The sequence below is a fragment of the Grammomys surdaster genome, unplaced genomic scaffold, assembly GCF_004785775.1.
Source record: "Grammomys surdaster isolate TR1022 unplaced genomic scaffold, NIH_TR_1.0 190, whole genome shotgun sequence".
In the NCBI taxonomy this organism is placed as follows: Eukaryota; Metazoa; Chordata; class Mammalia; order Rodentia; family Muridae; genus Grammomys; species Grammomys surdaster.
The window spans coordinates 2433727-2457504 of NW_021604635.1; the positions used below are offsets into that span (position 1 = coordinate 2433727).

At 46.3% G+C, this 23778-nt stretch overlaps 1 protein-coding gene across 1 annotated transcript in view; it reads left to right on the top strand.

Annotated features, from left to right (window-relative positions):
• The window catches only part of LOC114622640, a 150300-nt gene that overhangs the window by 21863 nt on the left and 104659 nt on the right, over positions 1-23778 (top strand). Inside the window, exons 9-14 of the mRNA XM_028769051.1 lie at positions 748-849; positions 4525-4686; positions 12371-12468; positions 12811-12943; positions 13219-13422; positions 21235-21427. Coding sequence (XP_028624884.1) covers positions 748-849; positions 4525-4686; positions 12371-12468; positions 12811-12943; positions 13219-13422; positions 21235-21427 — 892 coding nt within the window. The remainder of the gene's footprint in view (positions 1-747; positions 850-4524; positions 4687-12370; positions 12469-12810; positions 12944-13218; positions 13423-21234; positions 21428-23778) is intronic.

Consider the following 23778-nt stretch of genomic DNA (forward strand, 5'->3'; position numbering starts at 1 on the left):
AGGGAGGGAGGGAGGAAGGAAGGAAGGAGCGAGCCAAAGATTGTTCTCTACCTGGGCTTGAACTCAGTCAGTGTAGGTGGGGCAGACCCTCTGTCTTAGAATTAACCTCCAAGCATAGAAATTAAGGAGGTACTTAGGCAAAACAGTCAAGAGCATCCAACCTTTTGACACTAGAATGTGGCATTGTCACCTGTAGAGTTTGTGCTTGGGAACTGCACAATTGAGTTAAAAAAAAATCTGGCTTTGAGGGAGTTTAGCATTTTGTGTGTGGCTGTACTCAGAGCTATTCTTGACTCTAGGTGGCTACAGGCAGCCTGCACACGGAAAGCTGAGCATGTCTGTTTGGGGTGAGATATGAATTTGAGAATTATCAACTTGATGATGTAATTTGTAGCCATATCGCTAAGTTAGAGATACAGTTTCTTAATAGGAAGAGTGAGGCTTTAATTGTAAAGTCTTCAGCACTCTCTGACCGCTTCCCCCTCTGCTTTGTCAGTACGGTGCATCCTGTGCTGTGGCACTAGGCTCCGTGCTTGTGAACTGCTCAGGATAGTTCATATGGAGTTCTTATGTGGCATAGGCCGAGTGTTGGCCCCTTCCACAGCTCTGTGACTGGTGCAGACCCTTTCCAAGGCCTCACACACCCCAGCAGACCTTCAAGTCGGGACAGGAGATCTACTTTGGCAGGTCCTCAGATCTTTTTCAGTGTGGCTTTTGTTGAGACCCATGAACTTATTCATCCATTAGGTCAAGCCAAAATGTGATCCTTGGCAAAAGAAGATGTTGACCAGACTCAAAGAACAGAAAAGAATAGACGAACTAATGCACCTCCAGTCAAAGTTTTTGAAGGTAAGAATATAGTCATATTCTACTATAGAGAAGAGGCTTGCTAAATGTCATCCTCAAAAAATATGAGATTTTCTTTCTCTTTAAAAATAAAGCAAGTGGGCCAGGCAGTGGTGGCACATGCCTTTAATCTCAGCATTTGGGAGGCAGAGGCAGGTGGATTTCTGAGTTTGAGACCAGCCTTGTCTACAGAGTGAGTTCCAGGACTGCTAGGGCTACACAGAGAAACCCTGTCTCAAAAAACCAAAACAAAAAACAACAAAACAAAAAAACAAAGCAAGCAAGCAAACAACAACAAACTATTGACATGGGTTCACTATTAAGACTTTATTTTTCAGCCTTTTTTTCTTTAAATCTTTAAAAATTTATTTTTTAATTCATGGATACTTTGCTTCCATGATGTCTGTGGACCATGGGAATACCTAATGCTACAAAGTCCAAAAGTGAGTGTTGGGTCTCCTAAGATTGAAGTTATAGACAGTTGTGAGCTATCTGGTAGGTGCTAGGAATTGAACCTGGGTCCTCTAGAAGAACAGTCAGTGTTCTTAACTCGGGGACACCTCTCTGCCCTCTTATTTAGAACTTCCGAATCTAAACAGCAAACTTTAAAAATCTAGCTAGCTTTTAGGAGAGAATAAAAATGGTCACCTCCCTAAGCTTGGTAGTACATACGCACCTTTAATCTCAGAACTCAGGAAACAGAGGCAGATGGATCAGATGAATCTCCGTGAGTTCCAGACCAGCCCGGTCTACATAGAGAGTTTCAGGCCAGCCAGCGTGACATAAAATCCTGTCTTTAAAAAAAAACACTGTCAAAAAGAGCCAGGTCTTTGCTTCAGTGTTGGGCTGCATATGGTATTGATCCTTCGACTTGAACTTCCTCATCTCTGAAATAAGGTTGGGTGCAAATCACTTCCCAGGAAATTTGCTGTCTTAGCTACTTTAAGTACAGAATCCATTATTGATAAACATGTTCACATTGTTGGGCAATGGGTCTCCAGAACATTCTCCTCCTGCAGCACTGATACACTGCCCACATTGAACATTTCCCCAGCGTCCCTCCCCCTAGCTAGCCAGACAACCTCGCTAGCTCCTCTTCTGATGAGTTTGGCTCTTTAGAAACCTCAGATGAGGCTACTCAGGCATTACTTAACCTTTTCATGACTGGTTTACTTCAGTTAGCTGTGGGAAGCTATCCTTATCACATCATTGCCATTAACAAGTCTGTGCGCATGCGCTGGAAGGTTTTCCCGCCTTGATTAATCTGACAGTTGGAACACGTCATGTGGCCTGAGGCAACAGGAGCCCATCAGAGACTGCCACGTCCCAGGCGAGCTTAGCTCTCTATATAAGGGAAGGGTTTTAGGCCCTTGGGGTCCCTCCTCCTTTGTGAAGCTTATGCTCTCCCTCTCAAGATGCATTAAAGCTTATACTGCAGAAGGATCCTGAGTGTGCCGCGTCTTTCCTGCTGGCGGGAGGTTGTGCGGGACAGTTAGCACAACGTCTTTTAGGGGCATCCATGTTGGAAAATTTGTCAGAAATGTCTTCTCTTTCAAGGCAGAATAGAAATCGCTTGTAAGTACTTACTAAGGTCTCTTCATCTACCTGTCGGTAGGTCTCGTGGGATACTGTTATGAATGAACACAGGTGTGCAAATATCTGTCTTCGATTCTTTTGGGTATATAAACAAAGTGAAATAGCTGAATCGTGAAGTGAAGTAGTGAATAGCTAAACCCCATTAACTCTGACTTTCAGCCTTTGGTGTTTATTGTACCAAACAACAGTCGACAGGCATTCCAGTTTTGCACCCTTACCAATTATGGCTACTGTCCATTTTTTCAGTAGTGCCTTCCTAATGGCTGTGAGGGAATATGCGCTCCTCGGGTGACATTTTGGATATTTCCATATGCTTCTTGGCTGTTTGCACACATATGGCCTATGAGCCATAATCATATTTAGGATGTGTCTGTTCAAGTCTTTTGCCTCGATTTTAAATTTTATTCAGTAATTGTGTTGTTAGATTGTAAGAGCTCTTTATATATTGTATTTCCTTTATCAGATATATGACTAGAAAGTGTTTTTCTCCCATCTATAGGCTACTTCCTCAAAACCCAACAGTAAAAGATAAGCCAGCCCAGGGGCTGGGGGGGGGTGCACCACTTACAGGGATTATTGCTCTTGCAATGGACCAGAGTTTGTTTCTCAGTCCTTATATGATGGCTCACAACCAACTGTAACTCCAGTTCCAGGGGATCTGATTCCCTCTTCTGACCTCCAGGGGCACCAGACATATATGTGGTATACATACATAAATGCAGGTAAAACACTCAAATACATTAAGTAAATAAATCTTAAAAAAATTAACTCATTATGAAGCTTTTCTGTCTTCTTCTGAGAGTTTTATATTTTTAGGGCTTAACTTTTTGAAGAGTAAAACGCCAGGGATCTGCATTTGCTGTTCCATTTTCCCACGTCGTTAGTGCAGACCGTACCTTTTCCTTCTTGGTGGTCTTAGCATTTACCTCTGAGCTCTGGGGCCTATAGCCTGTCCTTATGTCAATGACACATTGTCTTAATGACTATTTATCTGAAACACTTTCTGAACTCAGGGAGTGTGAGTCCCCCAGCCTTTTCCCTCCTTTTAAACTATATGGCTCTTGGGGAATTATTTGAGATTCCATGTGAATTTTATGATGATTTCCCATCTAAACTTGTAACACATGCCCTGCTCCATGTGAAACAGTCAGGGAAATGGGTTCATGATTGTTTCCTTAGGAAGCACAGGCTGCCTCATGCCACTTGCCTGTGCCTTCTTCATCTCCTACAGCTTCCTAACAGAGGACAGGTTTGCACCTGATGAGGGGTTCTCTTTTCACTGGTGTAACACTCGTGAGGATACTATCCGAATTTTAAATAAGCTAACACATATATATGAATTTACATGGTATCAAATGGATGAAAGTATTTGGGTAACCATAATGTTTGAGTTTAATTCGTTTTTAATATCCTCGACTAGCCTCAAATTGAATTATGTAGCTAAGGAAAACCTTAAATTCTGATCCTCTGGCATCTACCCCTAAAGTACTGGGACTGCATGTATGTACCACCCATGGCAGGTTCGTGTGGTGCTGGAGAGAGAACCTGTAATTGCATGTACGCCAGGCAAGCACTCGCTCACAATGTATCCTCAGCCTGGATGTTTTTAATAGAATGATGTCCCACTTAAGGCTCCTTCCGATTCTTACTGAAGAGAAGGGGTCCAGGGGCCAGTGAGGTGGCTCAATAGGTAGAGGGACTTGCTGCTAAGTCTGACAACTTGAGTTTGATCCCTAGATACACATGATGGAAGAATGATAATCTGTCTCTCTGAGCTGCACATATATCCTGTGACACCTACCCACCTACACATACACACACACACACACACACACACACATACACACATACACACACGCACATACACACACATACATGCACACACACACATACACACACATACATGCACACACACACATACACACACATACATGCACACACACATACACACACATACACACAGATACACACACACATACACACACATACACACACACACACACACAGAGTAAATACGTTTAAAGAAAGAAACAAGCAGCCTTTTGTATCTACTAACCACCTCTTCTCCCTGCTCTATTTAAGATTTCTGAGCCCACGCGAGTCATGCAAGCACTCCAGGACCACGCTGCAAAGACAGTGCCTATGGCCCCGCATCACCCATCCCTCCCGATTTCTCAGGCCCCGCATCCGCGAAACTATGATCAAGTCTGGCAGAATATTTATAGCAACCCCAAGCTCTACCAGGTAGGACAGGAACACACCGTCCATTTGCCTTTGGCTCCCTTTGGCCCTGTGTGTCACCGTTAGTAATTCGCCCTCTGCATCAAAGCTGTATTATCTATGCAGATTAATTATTATAATACTTAAGAATAATAGCAATTACAGTATAATTGTTATATAACAATTCAGAAAAAATAAGCATAAGAGAGCAGGGGTGCCACTCAGAGAGAGGGACACAGGGATGTACATTCTTCCAGCCAAAGGCTCCCACAGATTCACATCAGCCAGGCTGCGAGTCCTGTGCTGAGCAGAGCTGAGCGCCCAGCCAATGGAACCCTGTGTGTTGTTAGCAGGACAGCCTTGTGTGCTATGGGAAACACGTACAGTAAGGAGAGACTTAACATAAGCAGCAGAGCGAGGTCAGCATGAGAGGAGACAGTGTCTGTGGGGGAGAGGAAGACGCTAAAGACAAGCTTCCCTGCAGATGCAGAAGGAACGACAGGTTATGAACGCCATAAACTCTCAACTCAAGAGTGCCGTGTCCCGTAAGGGCTGTGATATACGCAGAAGGGTGTTTTAGGGGGATTTCTGTGGCAGCAGCGTGTAGGTTAGATTGAAGAAAGAAAAGATCAAATTCAGGGAAGCCAGTCAGACGGCTGTTGTGAAGAGAGGACATCTCTACACAGCGTCAGTGGCTGTTTGTCTTGACCTTGGTGCCCTATGCTTTTGAAACTAGAATTTGCTATTATTTGTCTGTGACCTATTACCTTCCTTAGGATGGGAAGACCCAACTGTGTTCATAGTCTGAAAGGAAAAGATGGAAGAAGGCAAATGGGAGATGGATGAGCTGGGACTGAGGGGGAGGGCACGAAGAAGCAGGGCAGAGGCGTGGTCCTGACAAAGAGAGCATGGTGTCGCTTCCCCTGAGTCAGAGGTGTTTGTGGATGTAAAAGGTTAGGATGCAGGCACTTGGGACTGGTTCTTGCTGGGTGAGAGAGGCGGGCAAGAGAGGGGGACAGCATTCTCAAGCAGAAGGTGAGAAGGCCTGTGAGGAGCCCTGTGGTCACCCCGCACGACCTCAGAGAGAGCCAGGCGGCCAACAGGCCCGAGAGCTCCTGTCACACAGTTCTGCTGCTTTAACAGAACGCTAGAGTGATAAGCAATTGTAGAAAGCCAAAGGTATAGAGAAACTGAGAATGCTGGGAAAGTCCTGGACGGCCAGCCCAGGCTGGAGGAGGTGGGACCTGAAGGAAGGGTTCTAATGTGTTAGTGTCTGGAAGTGCACGAGAGAGAGAGAGAGAGAGAGAGAGAGAGAGAGAGAGAGAGAGAGAGAGAGAGACCCTTCTTAGGTTTAATCTGTTGAAACAGGCCTAGAGAACACAAGCAATGAGAAATGGGCTGTCCACATAGCTCAGCAGCAGAAGTGGCTGCCCTGCCTCCCAGATCCTCCACAGAGCATCCAACTCTCATGGTGCTTTCCCCTCAGCTGGCATCTCATCTGTGCTGAGGGCTGCTGCCGCCACTTTGCAGTGTGGTATGTCACTGTCAAGAGGACTGTAAACCAGCAAGGGGACATTAAAAGTTTGTGAGTCCTCTACTTCCTCAGCCAGACTGACAGGACAGAGGGTGGGGGTGGGGCAGAAGAACAGGGCATTCTGTGCTGGGTATCTCTGAGCTTCTTGGATGCTGGATAGTTTACTTCAATCACCTGAGAGTTCAGGTATTAACGTCTGAGGGCCTGGAGGTGTGACACACTCCCGTGATCCTAGCACTTGGAAGCTGGAGGCAGGAGGACTGAAGTCTCAAGGTCCTTTGCTACATAGAGAGTTCAAAGCTGACCTGGGCTACATGAGAACCTGTCTCAAAAAAGATGAAGAAAAAGGAGAAAGAGAAGTAGAAAAAGAAGAAGGCGGAGAAGGAAGAGGAGGAGGAGGAAGAAGAAGAGGAGGAGGAAGAAGAAGAAGAGGAGGAGGAGGAAGAAGAAGAGGAGGAAGAGGAAGAAGAGGAGGAGGAGGAGGAGGAGGAAGAGGAAGAAGAAGAGGAGGAAGAAGAGGAGGAGGAGGAAGAAGAGGAGGAGAAGGAAGAGGAGGAGGAGGAGGAAGAAGAAGAGGAGGAGGAAGAAGAAGAGGAGGAGGAAGAAGAGGAGGAGGAGGAGGAAGAAGAGGAGGAAAAGAGAAAAGAGAAATAGAAAATCATAAGGCCACAGTCAAAACCTTATTTTCTCATTGGCTGAGAGAGCAGAGGAAGGTAAAAGTCTCGGGCCTGACGGTTTAATAAAGGGAGGGACAGGGGGAGGGGATGGGATTCGATGTTTGAAAATAACATGGAAAATATATTGTTTCCCATGATATTTTCTTTTTTTTTTTCTTTCTTTTTTTTTTTCGAGACAGGGTTTCTCTGTGTAGCCCTGGCTGTCCTGGAACTCACTCTGTAAACCAGGCTGGCCTTGAACTCAGAAATCCACCTGCCTCTGCCTCCCAAGTGCTGGGATTAAAGGCGTGTGCCACCACTGCCCGGCCCCATGATATTTTCAAACATCGAACTATATATGAAGTATATATGCCTCAGCTCCATCTAAAGCAGGGTGTCGTGTTTGACCTAAGACCTGAGGGATGAAGAGAAGCCAGCCACACAAGCTGCCTGGGCACGGGGAAGAGAAGAAATTCTGTGTTAGCAAACAACATTTTTTTTTTAAGCTGAATTTTCCAGAGTCATAATTTGTGAGCTCTCTAAGCATTTGCCGCTTTACACAGAGTCAAGCCGCACGAGGACTCACATGTCAGACATTGAGTAGGTGTCAGGTGGGACCCAGTTTGAGTAAATAGTGACAGCTAGGAGGAGCGCTGGGCTGTGGCGTGGATCTGACTCTCTGGTGCTGTTTCGTAGCACGAGGAAGTTTAGCTCATTTCAGTGTCTGTGTGCGGATCAGCACTCGGACTCTGAAGTTAGCAAGTGCCAGCCAAGAGCCGTGGTAAATATCTTTCCCAATGATGCCCTGCACAGAGGAGGGCAGACCTCAGGGCACCCTGACACCCGAGGGGACGCAATCCGTAGTTCATTGTGGCGCCACCTCCGAGGGAAACTGTTCGCCCCACCCCTGAAGCTTTCTTTAAGGTTTCCACATTTAATAAAAGTGATTATGTAGTTACAGCCAAGGCTTACAGAAAAGTTACTGCCACTCGTGTATGTTATTAAGGTGCATCCAACCCAATGCAGACAGTAGGCGCAGACAAACTGCGCCCACCCTATCGTCTCTGCTCCACCTTCCTCATCGACACCCCAATTTGAGTTTAACTGCACCTGCCAGGTCTCATCGGGCCTTTCATACTTTCCCGGTCTCCCTCTTCTTATCATGACCATGACAGCCATTGGAGTTCCTGCCTGGCAAATTGCACAGATTTTACATAGGCACTGAAGATTTTACATAAGTATTTTTCAAGGTTTGCCCAGCAAGCCTTGGCTGACTGAGCCATCTCCCTGGCCTCTCTGCTGTTCTTTTCAATAGCATGCCTTATATCACGCTACTTTTCTGGTGTGCTTCAGGTCACGTGGCCACTCGTGTGTCGTTCTAGCCAAATGTCTTCTTTTATTAAAAACCAGGTCTAGGAACTAGGAAGAGGGTTCAGCTGATAAAGTGCTTGCCCAGGAAGCTTAAAGTTCAAGCTGGACATGGTGGTACCTCCTTGAAATCCCAGCACTGAAGAGGTGGAAACAGACAGATTTCTGGGACTTGGCGGCCAGTCGATCTAGCCTAATCAGTGAGCAAGACGTGCCAGTGGGCGACCTTGTCTCCAAAATCAAGATGGACTGCTCCCGAAGAACCCCATTCACGGATGATCTCTGGCCTCTACATACACGTGAACCAGCGCACACACACACACACACACACACACACACGCTCACGAACACTCGCACACAAAAACACACATACACAAACATACACATGTGTATGTGTGCACACACACACACACAAATGTTGTGTTAATTATTTAAATTCCACCTCCAGTCAATCCAACTATCTAAGCTGCAGAGCTCTGCCTAGCTCAGCTGCCATGTTTCTCGGCCGGAGGCCACGTGCACGCAGTAGCTAGAACTGGCCCCGCCAGAAACACCAGCCCTGCCACCCACGAGACGCCAACATGGGAGATGGCTCTGCCAATCTTTCATGCTGTCTCTGCAAGGCTGGACATTGCTCAGACCATCCCACCATCCACACGGGCTCAGTAGAAAGATGAGACTCTAATGCTTAAAGATCAATCAAAGGCTTATATATTTGGTAATGATTAATAACAAGATGCCCATACAATCAGATCAGAAGTGTAACCCAATACCCAACCTAGATATACCAACTACCTTTGACTACTACAGACACGTGAACATCCGCCTCCATCTCCTCTCCCTCCCTCTCTCTCTCTCTCTCTCTCTCTCTCTCTCTCTCTCTCTCTTTCTCCCTTCTCTCCTAGCTCCTCCTCTTCCTTTTCCTCCTCTTCTCCTTCCTCTTCCTTTTCCTAACTCCTCCCACCTTAGCACCTCCTACACACAAATACCCTCATCCTTAAATTAGATATGATAGTGTATGCATGTAATTCCAGCACAAGGGTACCAGAGACCAGAGAGTCAAAAATTGGAGGCCAGCATGGGCTATATAATGAACTCCAGGCCAGCCTAGGGTACATGCTCAGATCTTGTCTCAAAAACAAAAACAAGAATAAAACAAAACTCCACAAATTAATAAAACCAAGACTTAGACCTACAGGCTCTGTGCGTGACTCAGGAGTACCTGACAGACATCAAGACCTGAGCTGAGTTCCCAGCCGGGAATGGAGAAAGGTCTTTTTAAGTCTGTGTTATGTTAGACTAGGCACAGAAACCAAGTTTCCAGCACGGAAGATTCACTTCCTCCATCGGCCACCAACGAGCATTCTGGCTCCCCCGTGTGTTGTGACATGGATTAGTTTACCTGGGTATCACTTATGTTTACAATGTTGCTGTTGCTGTTTGGTTTTAGTTTTCATTTGCCATTAATACCAAATGCCAGCCTTTCTTTCCTAACACAGTTCTAATTCTGTATTGACTCCAAGGTCTGGATTTGGGAAATAAGGAAAGACATCAAGTTTACTTATTATTGTTACTTGCTGGTGTATGATTGAGATAGCCCTGGATCAGATGAACCAAAGGTTTAGTAGTCTTTGAAAAAGACAAAACCTATTTAGCTATAATCCTGATCAGGACAAGGGAAGGGCTAGGCAGGCTGTGTAGCAACGCTAGATTCCATGACCTGTTGTTTGTCAGGTCAGTGTCCTTGCCACCTCCCTGAGAAAGCACAGATTGAATGATCTTCTTCTGCTGGTGATGTGTAAGGAGACAGTATGAGCCAGAACCTCATGGAGTGGTTCCTGGCAGGAAGCACCACATCCAGGCTGCAGCACCAGTGAGCGGTGGTAGAGCCTTTGTCCGATCTCAGTGGCTACACACCAGAGACACCTGCCTCTCACTTCTCCAGACTGACTCCAGAGACAGTTGGAGGCAGTTGGTATGAGCTCCACCCAAGAGTTCAGTACATGGAAGCTCCCATAATCAACCCATAATCAAGACTGGCAAAACAAAAGACCTTTTTCTTGGTGCTCCTCATCAAATTCAACAGAATATTTCTTTTTAGAAATAAATATTTCCTGGGCTGGAGACATAGCGCAATAGTTAAGAACACTGGCAGCTCTTCCAGAGGATCCTGGTTCAATTTCCGGTATCCACGGGGAGGCTCACAACCATCTATAACTCCAGTTCCAAAGGATCCAATGCCCTCTTCTGGCCTCCGAGCACACTAGGCACACATGAGGTATATAGACTTCCATGCAGACAAGACACCTATACACATAAAAAAAATCTAATTATAAATAAATAAATATTTTCATGCTAGTAAGATGGTTTAATGGGTGAAACTGCTTGCCATAAAAACCCTGATGACCTGAGTCCAGTCACCAGAACCCATGGTGGAAATCGAGAACTGACTCTTGAAAGGTGTCCTATGAATTCCACATATATGCTAAGACATGTGCATGCCCATGTCATAGGCTTACACACCATGCATGTGTTCGATACACATCTGAAAATATAAATATTATGTGATGATAGCAGGGATGCATATTTTCCATGGGATATTTGGGAAACGCAGAAGAGTAGAAGAAAATAAAAATCACCCTTGACTGTATAATCTGAGTTAACAGTAGTTTTAAATGTTCCGTTTACATCCTGGCTACAAGGCAGTCGTGCCTGGGGACAAACACTAGAAAGCTGAATGCAGAAACAGGCGATAGACCTTTCCTCTGATTCTTCTTCCCATTTTGCTTTCTAGCACACTGTTGCTGCCAACCTTTAAGAAGGAAGTGAGATTTACAGTTGGTAGAGAGCCAAATCTCAAACCCCGTGAGCACAGCCGTGTTGGAGAACCACCCGTTGCAGGCATGGTCAAGGGCAAAGATCTGTCTGCCTGGGGAGAAAGAGCAGCACTGACAGCCTGGTCTGCCCAGCCCTGTGCTTCCCAGCCACTCTCCTGTTCCCTAGAAGAAGGTTCTTTTGGATTTTTGAGTATTTCCCTCTCAGAGGACGCTGGGCCATCCCTTCCTTCCTTCCTTCCTTCCTTCCTTCCTTCCTTCCTTCCTTCCTTCCTTCCTTCCTTCCTGGCATTCCAGGCCCAGCAACACCTCAGTGCTTTATTTTACTATTCTTTCCAGTCTCCTCCACTGGAATTTGATGTCACGTTTGGTTCTGACAATCTTTGAAGCAACAGAAAGACTCACAATCCCATCAGAGAAAGAATGCGGCTGAGAGCATTCCTTTTCGGATCACCATGAATGAGTACATGTCTTCAGGAGAACGGGCTGTGTGTCTAGGGATCAAAGGAAGGGTAGCTAAGAGAGGCTGCTCAGAGGACCAAGGGCAGACTGCAGAGAGCACCACCTCCATGCTTGTCCCTGGGGTCCCAGTAGATGACCAAAGCCTCTGACTACCAGAAAAGATGAGTGTGTGAGACACTTACAAACAAGGGTCCTTACTAAACATGGAGTTCCAGCCAGCCATAAGGGACATTGTCTCAGAGAAAGAAGGGGTAGTTGTGGAGAAGAGAATGAACAAGGCAGCTGATGTCCAACTGCAGCTTCTGGCTGCCTCCGCAGGCACATGCAGACAGGTGCTACACATCTTCAAGGCACGCCCACGTGCACATGTACACACTCACACAAACAGAGAGAGAGGGAAGAGAGACAGTGACAGAGAGAGAGAGAGAGAGAGAGACTTGAGGGTCTTGGAACTCACTCTGTAGACTAGGCTAGCCCTGAACTCACAAAGATCCACCTGCCTCTGCCTCCTGAGTGCTGTGATTAAAGGTATATACTACCTCTGTCCATTGCATATATGTTCTTGGAACAAAAGGTTTTTTTTTCCTGTGAAGTGAATAATGTAAAAGACAAGAAATGTATCGGCTGTTATATAAAAGCTATCAATAAAAGAAAGATTTATCTGGTAAAAACAGTTACTCCCTTATTCATTGTAGAAATCTAGATTTTCATATGCTGCTTGGGATCAAAGCATGGTTATTAACACATCTAATATGATTCAGATCATGACGCTTACTTCTATGATGACCCGTGATTTTGTTAATATCATAAGTGTTTGAACTAATACTATTTTTTGATAGGCTGAAAGTGTGAAGGAAGACAACCTTTCAGTGGAGCCAAGCGATGATGACCTTGCAAAACCACATCTCAGCCAGAGTTCTGATGGCTTTCTCAAGCAGAAAACAGAACCCGGGTAATTAAGTTTCCCCATTGGCGATTTACAGAAATGAGTTTAAAACTGTGGGAAAAACTAGTGACAGAGGAGTGTGTAGCTTACACGTGGTCTCAAAAACATTTGAAGAAGTCAAAATAAAAGCAGAGCTGTTAGCATCTTACCGGTAGTGTTAATGTGTCTGAATTCCTGTTTCTCCCCAGCACTGTGTCTTTCTAATGGATAACTGCCTAGGGAATTGGCTTTTATGCTTATGCAAATGGAGCAAGCATTTCCCTTCTGCCTGTCTAAAGATCCCCTTCAGTGATGTGTAGATTTCCTGAGCCCTCTGATCTGAGAAGTGCTTATTCTTTTTCTTCTAAGGTACAATTATGCCGTGACCCTGCAACTGCTGGGCTTGAGTGACGGGACTGAGCCCAACAGGAATCCGGTCCTGATGAGAGGGGCCTACTTATCCTTCCTGTGTCTGCGCCACCTGCACATCCGGGAGCTACAGGTCGGGGATGGTGGCATACCCAGCTTCACGAATTGGAGATGTCTGATTGTCTACCATGGGGCCCATCCCTGCCTTTAATACGCTTTCAACTCTTTGATTTTGTGTGTGTGTGTGTGTGTGTAAAATCAGTCCCTTCCAGGGATGGTGCCTCCCTTTCTCCACAGTAGGCCTGTGGACCTCCACAGGTAGGGCCCCTCAAGTTCGGCTCTGTAGATCAGGTGGAGGGTGGGGCCAGGTGAAGGGTAGTGTGGTGATTCTATTCTTTTCTGTTCCAGCGTGTCTGTTTAGGAGTTCTTAACTTCTTCAGGTCGGTTGAGCGAACTTTGACAATGAACACTTCAGGCCTTACCTTGCTCTCAGGGACCCTTGTCCCCACTCTGGGAGATAGTTCTTGGGTAAATATGTCGAAAGGAGGCTTGGGCACCTTGCAAGGCCTAGGAGCACACCACTATGTCCATGGGACACCTGCTGAGCACAAGGTGAGCTATCACACTGACTTTTTATTTTCTGATTAATGTGTCTTCCAAACCGTGTTTCCTTAGCACCTGCTGTCAACTAACACGGCATGGTGACAGGTGGCAAGGTCATGCTAGGCAAAATAAACCTGACACAGAATAAACATTCAGAAGAGGAGGCTGAGGGCTGGGAGCTGCAGACAAGACAGGGCAATGAAGGCTGAGTAAAGAAACCTGAAGCATAGCATGTGCACATGTACAAATCACGGTGAACCCTGTTCCATTGTACAATTAATGTGTGTTAGTGAAAATGTAGTGAAAGAGGATTGACTTTGGAATGACAACAAAACTTGGTGACCAGAGCTGAGCAAGGTGACTGTGATGTAATCACAGCCCCAGGGAAACTGAACAGGGAGGACTTAAGTCTGAGACCCTGTCTTAAAGCTAAGCAGATGAACAAGCAAGGCCTGGCAGTGTCCACTTGGTCTGGAGCCACAGCAGGAAGGAAAGGATCCAATCACCGGGTAGCTGGTAGTTCATACTGAACAGAATTCCAAGGCTCTTTCTCTCTCTTGGCCCGAGTCTCAAAAGTGTTCTCACAAAAGTCTTACAGTACTCTCTGACCATGTGCCAAGTACCTTTTGGTCCCCGTTTTGTTTTCAATCCTTTAAAAGTGACATTTGATTAAGCCGAGCGTGGAGATGCATGGCAGTAATCCCAGCATTCCAAAGTCCAGGTAGAAGTATCTGGAGTTCAAGATCATCTTCAGCCATATAACTGGGGTCCAGCCCTGGCTACGTGAGACGGTCTAACCTCTGTTTCCCCCAAGACGCTAGGTACAGTGTTTTATACACACCTGTAATGCAAGTACTCTGGAGGTGAGGCCCATGGGTCATGAGTTTGAGCCCATGCTGGGTTGCACAGTGGAGCCATCTCAAAGGCCGGCAGGATGTCTTGGGTAAAGGTGGTTGCCTCCAAGACAGATGACCTTAGTACAATCCCTAGGACCAACATGGTAGAAGGAAGAGACTGACTGCTGTAAGTTGACCTCTGACCTCTATGCTTGTGGTGTGTGTATGGACATTCACACACTCTGTGGCATGAGGACCCATGAACACACATGCGATAAGTACATGTCTTAAAATGAATTTAAAATGTTAAGGTAAATAGCATTAGGTTGACAAATATAAAAAATAAAACTTATGGGGCTGGCTCAGAGGTTCAGAACACTGGCTGCTCTTCCAAAGGTCATGAGTTCAATTCTTGGCAACGATATGGTGGCTCACAATACCTTTGCACATACCTTTGAACTCTTTTGAATCTGGTGTACGTCATCTACAGAGAGCATGTTGGCTTGAGGCCATCGTGGACAGGGCCTCTCTGGACATTGAGGAGGAGTACTTTGCTCACCCGGTCACTTAGAATCTCCCCCCCACCCCCCGTATTAGGCCAGCACTCCTCTTCCTCCAGTTCTCGTGCCTCTGACTCCCTCCACACACTCAGTTCCACTCTGATCACCTCACTCCTCCATCCCTTCCTGCCTTGAGCTCCGTCTCAGGCTGGATTGGCTTACTCCTGCCTGGACCATTGGAGGATGCTGGAGACTCTTCAAACAAACTCCAATGTAACACAAATGTATCTTTCTCTTTCCTGTTCTGCTCCTACTCCAGCTACGATGATACTGTGCTAATAGAGGTTTTAAAAACTTACTTAAACGCTCTCGCCCATTTTGTTTGTTCTGTGTTGGGGTGAGAGAGAGAAATGAAGGGGGAGAGGGGAGACAAACGCCAACCACTCCTGCTGACTGTAGGATGAGCATCTTGGGGCTTTGCAGTGTGGCATTTCTGTTGTCTCTCAAATGATAGGCATGGCATCATACACAAAAACTCCCAGCTGCTGTCGCTTTACTGTGAGACACACCAGGCAGTATCTTCTGTCAGGGCCTTTAATGGGATTAAATATTTACATTAGGATATCTAGCCCTGGAGGGTAGGGTGAAGAAGAGGCTGGATACCAATCTGCTGTGATATTCCCATCAAGCCCAGCTAAGCTGCTGGGAGCAAGACAAGCTCTTTTACTGGATATGGGTGAAGTTCTTAAGACAGACGCTTCCTCTTCCCCGGCACATTGCCTTGACCCCTGTTTTGATCCCACAAGGGAAGTCTTGGGCTACTATTAATGACTGTTTACTCAACAACAGCCCTAGCAAAAGGAGTCCTCTGTGGTCTATCCCAGCCACCTTGCCATTTTATATGCCTGCTTAACATGGCATGGTAGGAGGAGCTCCTGCTAAGGAGCAGCAGGCTTCCCCTGGTGTTGAACCTTGCATGTGGCTCCTGAGTCAAGGGAGTCTGGCAGCCTGTGGTGAGTTCAGGGTCAACCTAAGGCTGTTGAGAGGAAGTGCTGGGAGGTGAGGTCTCTAGAAAGGGAGAGCCAGACCATGAGGGGACAGGCTCGACTTAGATGTGGGCGCAGTTCCTAAGGCAGTGAGAAAGGGAGAACTTTAAAGAGGAAAATGTCTCCAACATTGCTTTTACGTTTCCCAGGGTCTTCTTAGCCTAATGTAGTAATTGTGCTTGCTATTTTGCTGGACATCCTTGATGTGTTTCCTATTCATTACAAGATGAAGCCCTGGCTTCTCGGGGACATTTGCAAGGCCAAGCATATTCTGGCCCCTGCCAAACCCTCCGGCTTCACTTCCCTCTACCACCTTTAGAGGCTCCATGAGGTAGGGTCTGACCCTTCTCTGACTCGACACAGCCATCCAGATTTCTGGGCTCCTTGGTCCTCCCGTTCTCTCCTTGGCAGAGTGTATTCTGACTTGAGGCCATTCCAGACACCTCTCTGGAAAGCACTTCTTCATGTCTCTGTGCAGGATGAGAGCCTGTCAGCTCCTTGTAGGATCCAGCACCCCGCTGTGCCCCACTAACTGCTTATCTGTTCCCATAGACTGTGAACCAAGTCTTCCTTTCTCCTACAAGTATGCTGGGTCCTGTTGTAGGCACAGAATAGCAGTACACAAAACTAGCACAAATTCCTGCCACAACGGAACTTACCTCCAAGCAAGAAATACCAAATAAACATATAATGTGTACCAAATACAGGGGGATTTGACACCAAAGTTTCCCTAGACTACCTGGCCCTTGCAGTTGAGTGGAGTTGTGATTAGCTTTGAGCTGTGAGCAGAAATGCCATGGGTCAGTGGCAGTCCAGAGCACTTAGCTGCTGAGCCACGCCCTCTGGCTGTTTTCTCCAGCTAGACTCAGTAGAAGGCAGTGAGCACATCAAGATAGAAACACCCTCATCCTTGGTTGCTGCTATAGGGCAACAGCCTAGGTAGCAACTGTCCCTACGATGGCTCTCCATGAGCAAGAAGTTCACTGTCAGGCCGCCCTGCTTTAGAGCTGTTGACCACGGGGTAGCATATCCTTTGTGGTCTACTGCAATGGAGAGAAGCTAAGGTGCTGGGGGCGGGGCAACGGCTGAGGAGTTAGAGGTGGGGCAGTGGCTGAGGGTGCTAAAGGGTGGGGCAGTGTCTAAGGGTCCTGGGGGTTAGGGCAGTGACTGAGGTGTTGGGGGTGGGGCAGTGGCTGATGGTGCTGGGGGCGAGGCAGTAATTGAGAGTGCTGGGGAGGGTGGGGCGGTGGCTGAGAGTGCTGGAGGTGGGGCGGTGGCTGAGGGTTCTGGGGGGCGGGGCAGTGGGTCTCAGGGTGGGACTCAGGAGACAACAGAGAACTGTCCTGAAAACACCTGAAGGAATTCAGGACTCAAGGTGACTGACTGCAAGAGTTGCCAGTAGAGGGAAGGTCAATGCAGAGGCGCCTGAGCCGGGCCGTGTCCACCCCTGTTGTAGAGACATCAAGTGTGGTTTGGTTGCACAGAGGGAAAAGCAGCACCGTGAGGCATAGGAAGTGGAGAAGGGTTCTATGCAGCTTTGTGAGCCACGGCAAGGACTTTGGCTTTAACTCTGAGTCAGGAGGGAGCCCTTGTCGAGTTCAAACAGAAGCGTGATGCGATCTGACTTTTCTGCTTGCCACTCACGCCGTTGTTTCCGGAACAGACTAAAGGCTCTTCAGGACTTTACAGACTGTTCTATATTTCTTACTCTTGGGAAGTTTGAAGCTGCTGTTATCAACGGAGATTTTTATGAGGAAGATTAGAATCTCATGAAAGACTTGAAAAGTTTGGGGTCCTTACTCAAGCCGTGGAGGGAAGCTGAGACCTGATTTTTACCTTTCACAAAGTTCGTTTTTATTTAATGTGTAGCTACCAGAAGAAAGGCTCTGCTCACCACAGAACATTTAGATCCTAAGAAGAGCTGGGGGGGGGGGGTGTGCATCGTCCTGCTGTTAAAGTGTAGACCAGCCATCTGCAGTGATGATATACTCACAGCAGGAGAAAACGTAAGCAGAAGATATCTTTGATCTTTTTTAAGGACCTCTCATCCTAGTGAGAGGGCTCTGTGGGTGAAGATGGTTGCCACAAGGCCTGATACCCTGGGATTGCTCCCAGGAATTCACATGACAGAAGGAGGCAACCGAGTCTTGTAAGCTGTACACTCTGGTACAGAGAGAGAGAGAGAGAGAGAGAGAGAGAGGACAGAGAGAGAGAGAGGACAGAGAGAGAGAGAGAGAGAGAGAGAGAGAGAGAGAGAGAATATGTTTTTAAAGCATTTTAAAAATTGAAGTTAATGAGTCTGTCATTTGTCCAGTCGTTTTGACTGGGGTCTTAGGCTGAATGACCATTAATATTGTCTTAACGCAGGATAGTTTAGGAAAATTTAACCCGGTCGGATGAGTACCATCTATTGTACAAGGCCGAAAGTTCACATTAGTAAGTGTCAGCCTCGGTTACTCTCCAGACTTCAAACACGTGAATCATTCCGATGGTCCTATTATTTCTACTCAGACACTAATTACTCCATCCTTTTCCTGCTACTCCTCCAAGAACAATACTGCAGGACCAGCTTTTTAGACCACAAAGAAAGCCCTTTAGGAAGAGGGTCTTTCACTTGACTGTGAAAACTTAAAGGCCGGGTAAGGAACAGTATAGTAATGGATCCACAACCCCACCGGCAGCGACCGGGACAGGTTAGTCATTTTTATGCAGCTGTGGCCAAAATGCCTCCAAGAACAATTCAGAGATTCTCAGGAACCCTAGGTCAACTATTGTGATAGTTTCTAGTTGCCACAACAAGGTACTTCAGAAGGAGGGAATGGTTCATGGCAGTAATGGACTGCCACAGTTCTCGATGCCACCTGTCCAAAGCCAAGGAGTCAGCAGGACCGTGCTCTCTCTGAGGACTCCAGGGGATGGCTGTGCATGCCTCTTTCACCTGCAATTTGGGGCAATTCTTGCCATTCTTTGCCCCCACCCCTTCTCCCCATCCCTTCCTCCTTTCTCCCTCCCCTTCTTTCCTACCTACCCCTCCTCCCTGTTCGTCCTCATGCCCGCCCTCCTCAGTCTGTAAGTGAGGTGTTAGAAGTCAGGCCCAAGATTTCATAAGCTATGCATACGCTCTCCACTGACCTACAACCTCAGCTCTCCTTTCCAGTTTTAGGGCTTGCTGAATTGTTCAGATTGGCCTGTGGCTTGCGATCCTCCTGTCTCAGCCTCTCGCATAGCTGGGTTTACGTGTGTGTGCTACTGTGAGTGGTCCCTTTGACATTTCTTGACTTTCAGATGAATCACATTAAGTTCTTCTATAGCTTCCGGTGGTTCTTCTCTTCTCCCCTCCCTGTCAATCTCCAAATCCCTTTGTTTGATAAAGACCCCTCCTATGGATAAGAACCCATTCAGTTGGATGACTTCTTAATGTGATTATTTCTGTAAAGACTTTGTTTCCAAATAAAGTCTGGTTCAAAGGTTTCCAGGCCTACATGAATTTGGGGGATATTATTCAACACAATAAATTACTAAGACTTGAGACAGTCGATGCATTTTGGAGGAACTTATAGAATTAAATATTAACTGTTGATTGTGTGTGTGTGTGTGTGTATGTGTGTGTGTGTATATATGTGTGTATGTGTGTGTGTATGTATGGGTGTGTGTGTGTGTATGTATGTGTGTGTGTGTATGTGTGTGTGTGTGTATGTGTGTGGGAGGGGTATGTATGGGTGTGTGTGTGTGTGTGTGTGTGTGTGTGTACAGCCTCCAGGAGATCTCATCTTCCATCTTGCTTTGAGGCAGAGTCTCTCTTGCTTCTGCTGCTGTACTTGGGCTACCTGGCCTGCAAGCTTCCAGGCAACTCTTCAGTCTCTGCTTCCCACCCCTAGGAAAGAGCTGGAATTACAGCATGTGCCATTACGTGGGCTCTGGAGCTTGGGTTCTCTGCCTTCCTTGCTTAGTGCTTTTACTCATTGAGGCTTTTCAGCCCAGAACTCACAGAATTAAACCAAATAATGCTTTGATCTCCGTTAGCTACCGTTTGTGGTCCCAGTGTGCTCCACGAGTGTGGTGTTACAGATTCCAGGCAGTTATGAGAGGGGTGGAGGGTGAGAACCTGTTCAGATCAGGCAGCAGCCTGAAGGCAGAATTCAGAGAAAGTTTTTGGTGGGGGCCAGAGATGCAAGAAGAGAGTTCTAGTTTCTGTTTGTTATCTTCTAATGTCACCTCCACTGAACGACTGCATGTGAGTGACAGAAACTGAGAAGAGGTACCTGGGCACCTGGTTGGGCCATCTGGACTAACGAGTTCCTCTTCTTCCCCTTACCTCACCCAATTTCCTGCCACAAGCCTTTGACGAAGCCCCAGAGCAGCTGCCTGATGGCACCCCGTTTCCTGGGACCCACCCTGCAACATGGCAGCTCTGACCCATTCCCCTTTTAAGCCCTACCCATTATCCCCGCATCTATAATAAACTCTCACAAAAATCCTGTGGTCCGTGAGTCTCATTGTTTGAATTTCTAAGACGACAACCCAAAAGCCACTGACACAGGGTGGCTTTGGTGGCTGTAGAGTTTCCAGGACCCTAAGACTTCTCCACTCCCAGCTAAGCCCGCCACGAGCTGAGAGAGACTCCATTATCCTCAAAGATACCCCAATATTGCCATATGGTGGTATCCTCCCCTTCTTATGACCCAAGAGCTGTGGTTTAGCCAGGGTAAGATCTTGGCTGTGCTCTGACCCAGCCTCTGATTTCAAAGACCACTGAAACCCCTGACCTACTAAAAGCACCCTTTCCAGTTTCTCTGGAGTTAACTAAAAACCAAACTAATTTATGTGCCTCAAGAACAACCTCCTCATCCTTTGTCCATGTGTGTGCTCAAGTGTGTGTGAGTGTGAGAAGCAAGTTCAAGGTCCCAAATACAGAGCCCACTGTTCCAGTTCAAGTGTCTCGGCAAGGCAGAGCTTTTGTTTGGCAGGGTGTGCTGCTCATGTGGAGACAGCAGATTTACTTGGTTTTTAACCTAATACAGGTCACTGTGTCTTTTCCCCACTAGCTTTCACAGTCTTTCACAAGTGGCTGGTTTTAAAAGAGTCAGCATAAAGGAAATAAAGGACCGTATAGGAAAGGGACAGTCACTTAAGTCTCTTGAGTTAGAAGAAAGCAGCAGGCCTCTGTGTAAATGAGTTTATCAGGTGGTAGGATTAGAATACTTGCCAAAAGGTCTTATAAGGTGGGAGAGATAAAAATACTTGAATTCCCTGTGGTAAGCAAAGATTTCAAAGTGTTTGGCTGTATATGTAATTCAGCTCTTTGCACACTCAGTGTGCAAAGCTCTGCACCAGCGGTCCACTGTGTGGGAGGAGAAACCCACTGCCCTGGCCATTTGGATTGACAAAATATAACTCTCCCTTTTCCAGTAACTTTGGGGTTTGGCTTTCTTTCCCCAGGTCCATAACATCCAATTCCTGGAGTTCTCGGAAGTTGAGAACCAGGATGACTTCCACATCACACAGACTGGCTGCGTGCACACTCAGGACCAGCTCGGCGCGTATGTCGTGTATGACATCGCCCTGCAGGATTTGAAGGAACTGGAGTCAGAGCTGCTGCTCATTGCTAGTCATTACATTGAGAAAGAAAAAAGTAAGGAGAGACTTTTTTTTTTTTTTTTTTGGTTTTTCGAGACAGGGTTTCTCTGTATAGCCCGGGCTGTCCTGGAACTCACTCTGTAGACCAGGCTGGGCTCGAACTCAGAAATCCGCCTGCCTCTGCCTCCCGAGTGCTGGGATTAAAGGCGTGCGCCACCACCGCCCGGCAAGGAGAGACTTTTCAAGAAATCAACTGGCCAGGGCTGGGATGAAGTTCAGTGGTGAGGTGCTTGGTTGGTGTGCGCAAGGCTCTTGTAGATCTCCAGCGCTGAGAAAGCAAATGAAACTCACACACACCAATAACCAAACAACGGTATTTAAAACTTGAGAGAGCATACTCAAGATTTACTCAAGCATACTCAATTACTGCTTGAGCCTGAGCGCAAACTCGTGTGCGTGAGTGTACACACACGCACACACACAAACACACATTCACACACGGTCTCCTTTGTGGGGGAGCTATGCTTTTTAAAGGATCAGCTGTAATTCTTACTGTTGTTAGATTACTTGTTCCCAGGGAAAGTTCCCGATCCCACACTGGGTGAGAGGGATGTGGTACAGGACCCCAGGGGAGCAAAGAAGCAAGTGGAACAAATGATGCCTTTCCTGAGCCACCTGGCCTTGAGGAAAGTTCATTGAGAAGCAGAGACATCACAAGCATGTGAAGGGGATCTAAGGGAACGCCAGGCACCCCCTCAGAAGGGGGACTCAGCACTTGGGCTAATCAAGCAACCCACAGTTACCATTTTTGCTTCTTTTTTGGCAACACCACCTAATTTTCCGATTTTAAAAGTAGGCAAGGTAAGGAAGGATCTTTCTCTTAGAAGCAGTTCCTATTGCATTTGGAAGGAGCTTAGGCTGTCTAGACACACTGCAGCCCAAGAAGTGAAGTTTAGACGATGTTTGTGTTGTGTTAAAATGTGTGTGGGCTGTGACGGGTAAGTCACCTTCAGTGTGTTATAAAACGCTTATCAAAGAGGAATCTGTGATAGCTAGTTTTCAGATCCTGGGCAGAGTTAATTTAATATGACACTGTACATGTTAGGATATGTATTAGAATATGCAGTCATTGCTACAACTATGTCTAAATCAGGCACTGAACATTCTAGAACATTTCATTTCAGTTCTTAGCTTCTATTTTCATAGGTTATGCTGTTATCTTGCAGGTGATTCTGCTAGGCTCCTCCCATCCTTAGACTGACCTCTTGATCTCTCCTGCTCTCTCTCACACACATGCTCACACATACACACTTCACACACACATATATACAAACTCACAAATACACACTCCACTTACATACATACACATATACACACATACATACACACTGTTCATCCACATAGATACACATACATGCATACACTTTATATATACACACATATACACACCCACACACATATGTACACACATATACACACTCACACACATATATATACACATACACATCGATATACACACACCTATACATACAGAGACACACATTCATACATATACACATACACACATACATATACACACACACATAGATACACATATACACACATGCACATACACTCACACACATATGCACATACACATGAACATAACCTACATACACATAGACACACATTCATACATACAGACACACACACATATACACACACAGACGCATATACACATACATACATCCACATAGATTCACACATATATATACATATACACACATGCATATACTCACACATATATGCACTCACACATATACACACACACATCACATGGAAAAAATACTATATTAGTCTGAGTTGTTAAACCACCAGAGACCAGTTTTTGCAAAAGGAGAGATGTGTGTTCTGCCATTAAAGCTGTAAATTCAGGGACATTTTAGCATAGTTGCCTTCATGTCAACTTGCTTTATTTCTGAACTATCTTTAAAGGGCTGGGGATGTGCTTTAGTTGGTGAAGTGCTTGCCCAGGATACAGGAAGCCCTAGGTTTGATACCTAGCACTGTATACAGAAACTGAGCATGGTGGACATGCTCCTGATGCCAGGATAGGAGGATCAGAACTTGTGCTGTCAAGATAGGAGGACCAGAAGTTCAAGGTTATCCTCAGCTACATAGTGAGTTTAGGGCCAGCCTGAGCTACATGAGACTCAGTCACACAATGACAAAAAAATTTACCGAGCTAGGTGTGGAGGTACACACTTGTAATCTCAGACCTAAGGATCTCTGTGAGTTTCAAGCCTGCCTGTACTGCATAGCAAGTTCTAGACTAGCCAGGGCTACACAGTGAAGAGCCATATTAAAAAAAGAAAAAAGAATTACTAAAATTAGTCTTTTAAATTTAGAAGGTGAAAACAAAAACTC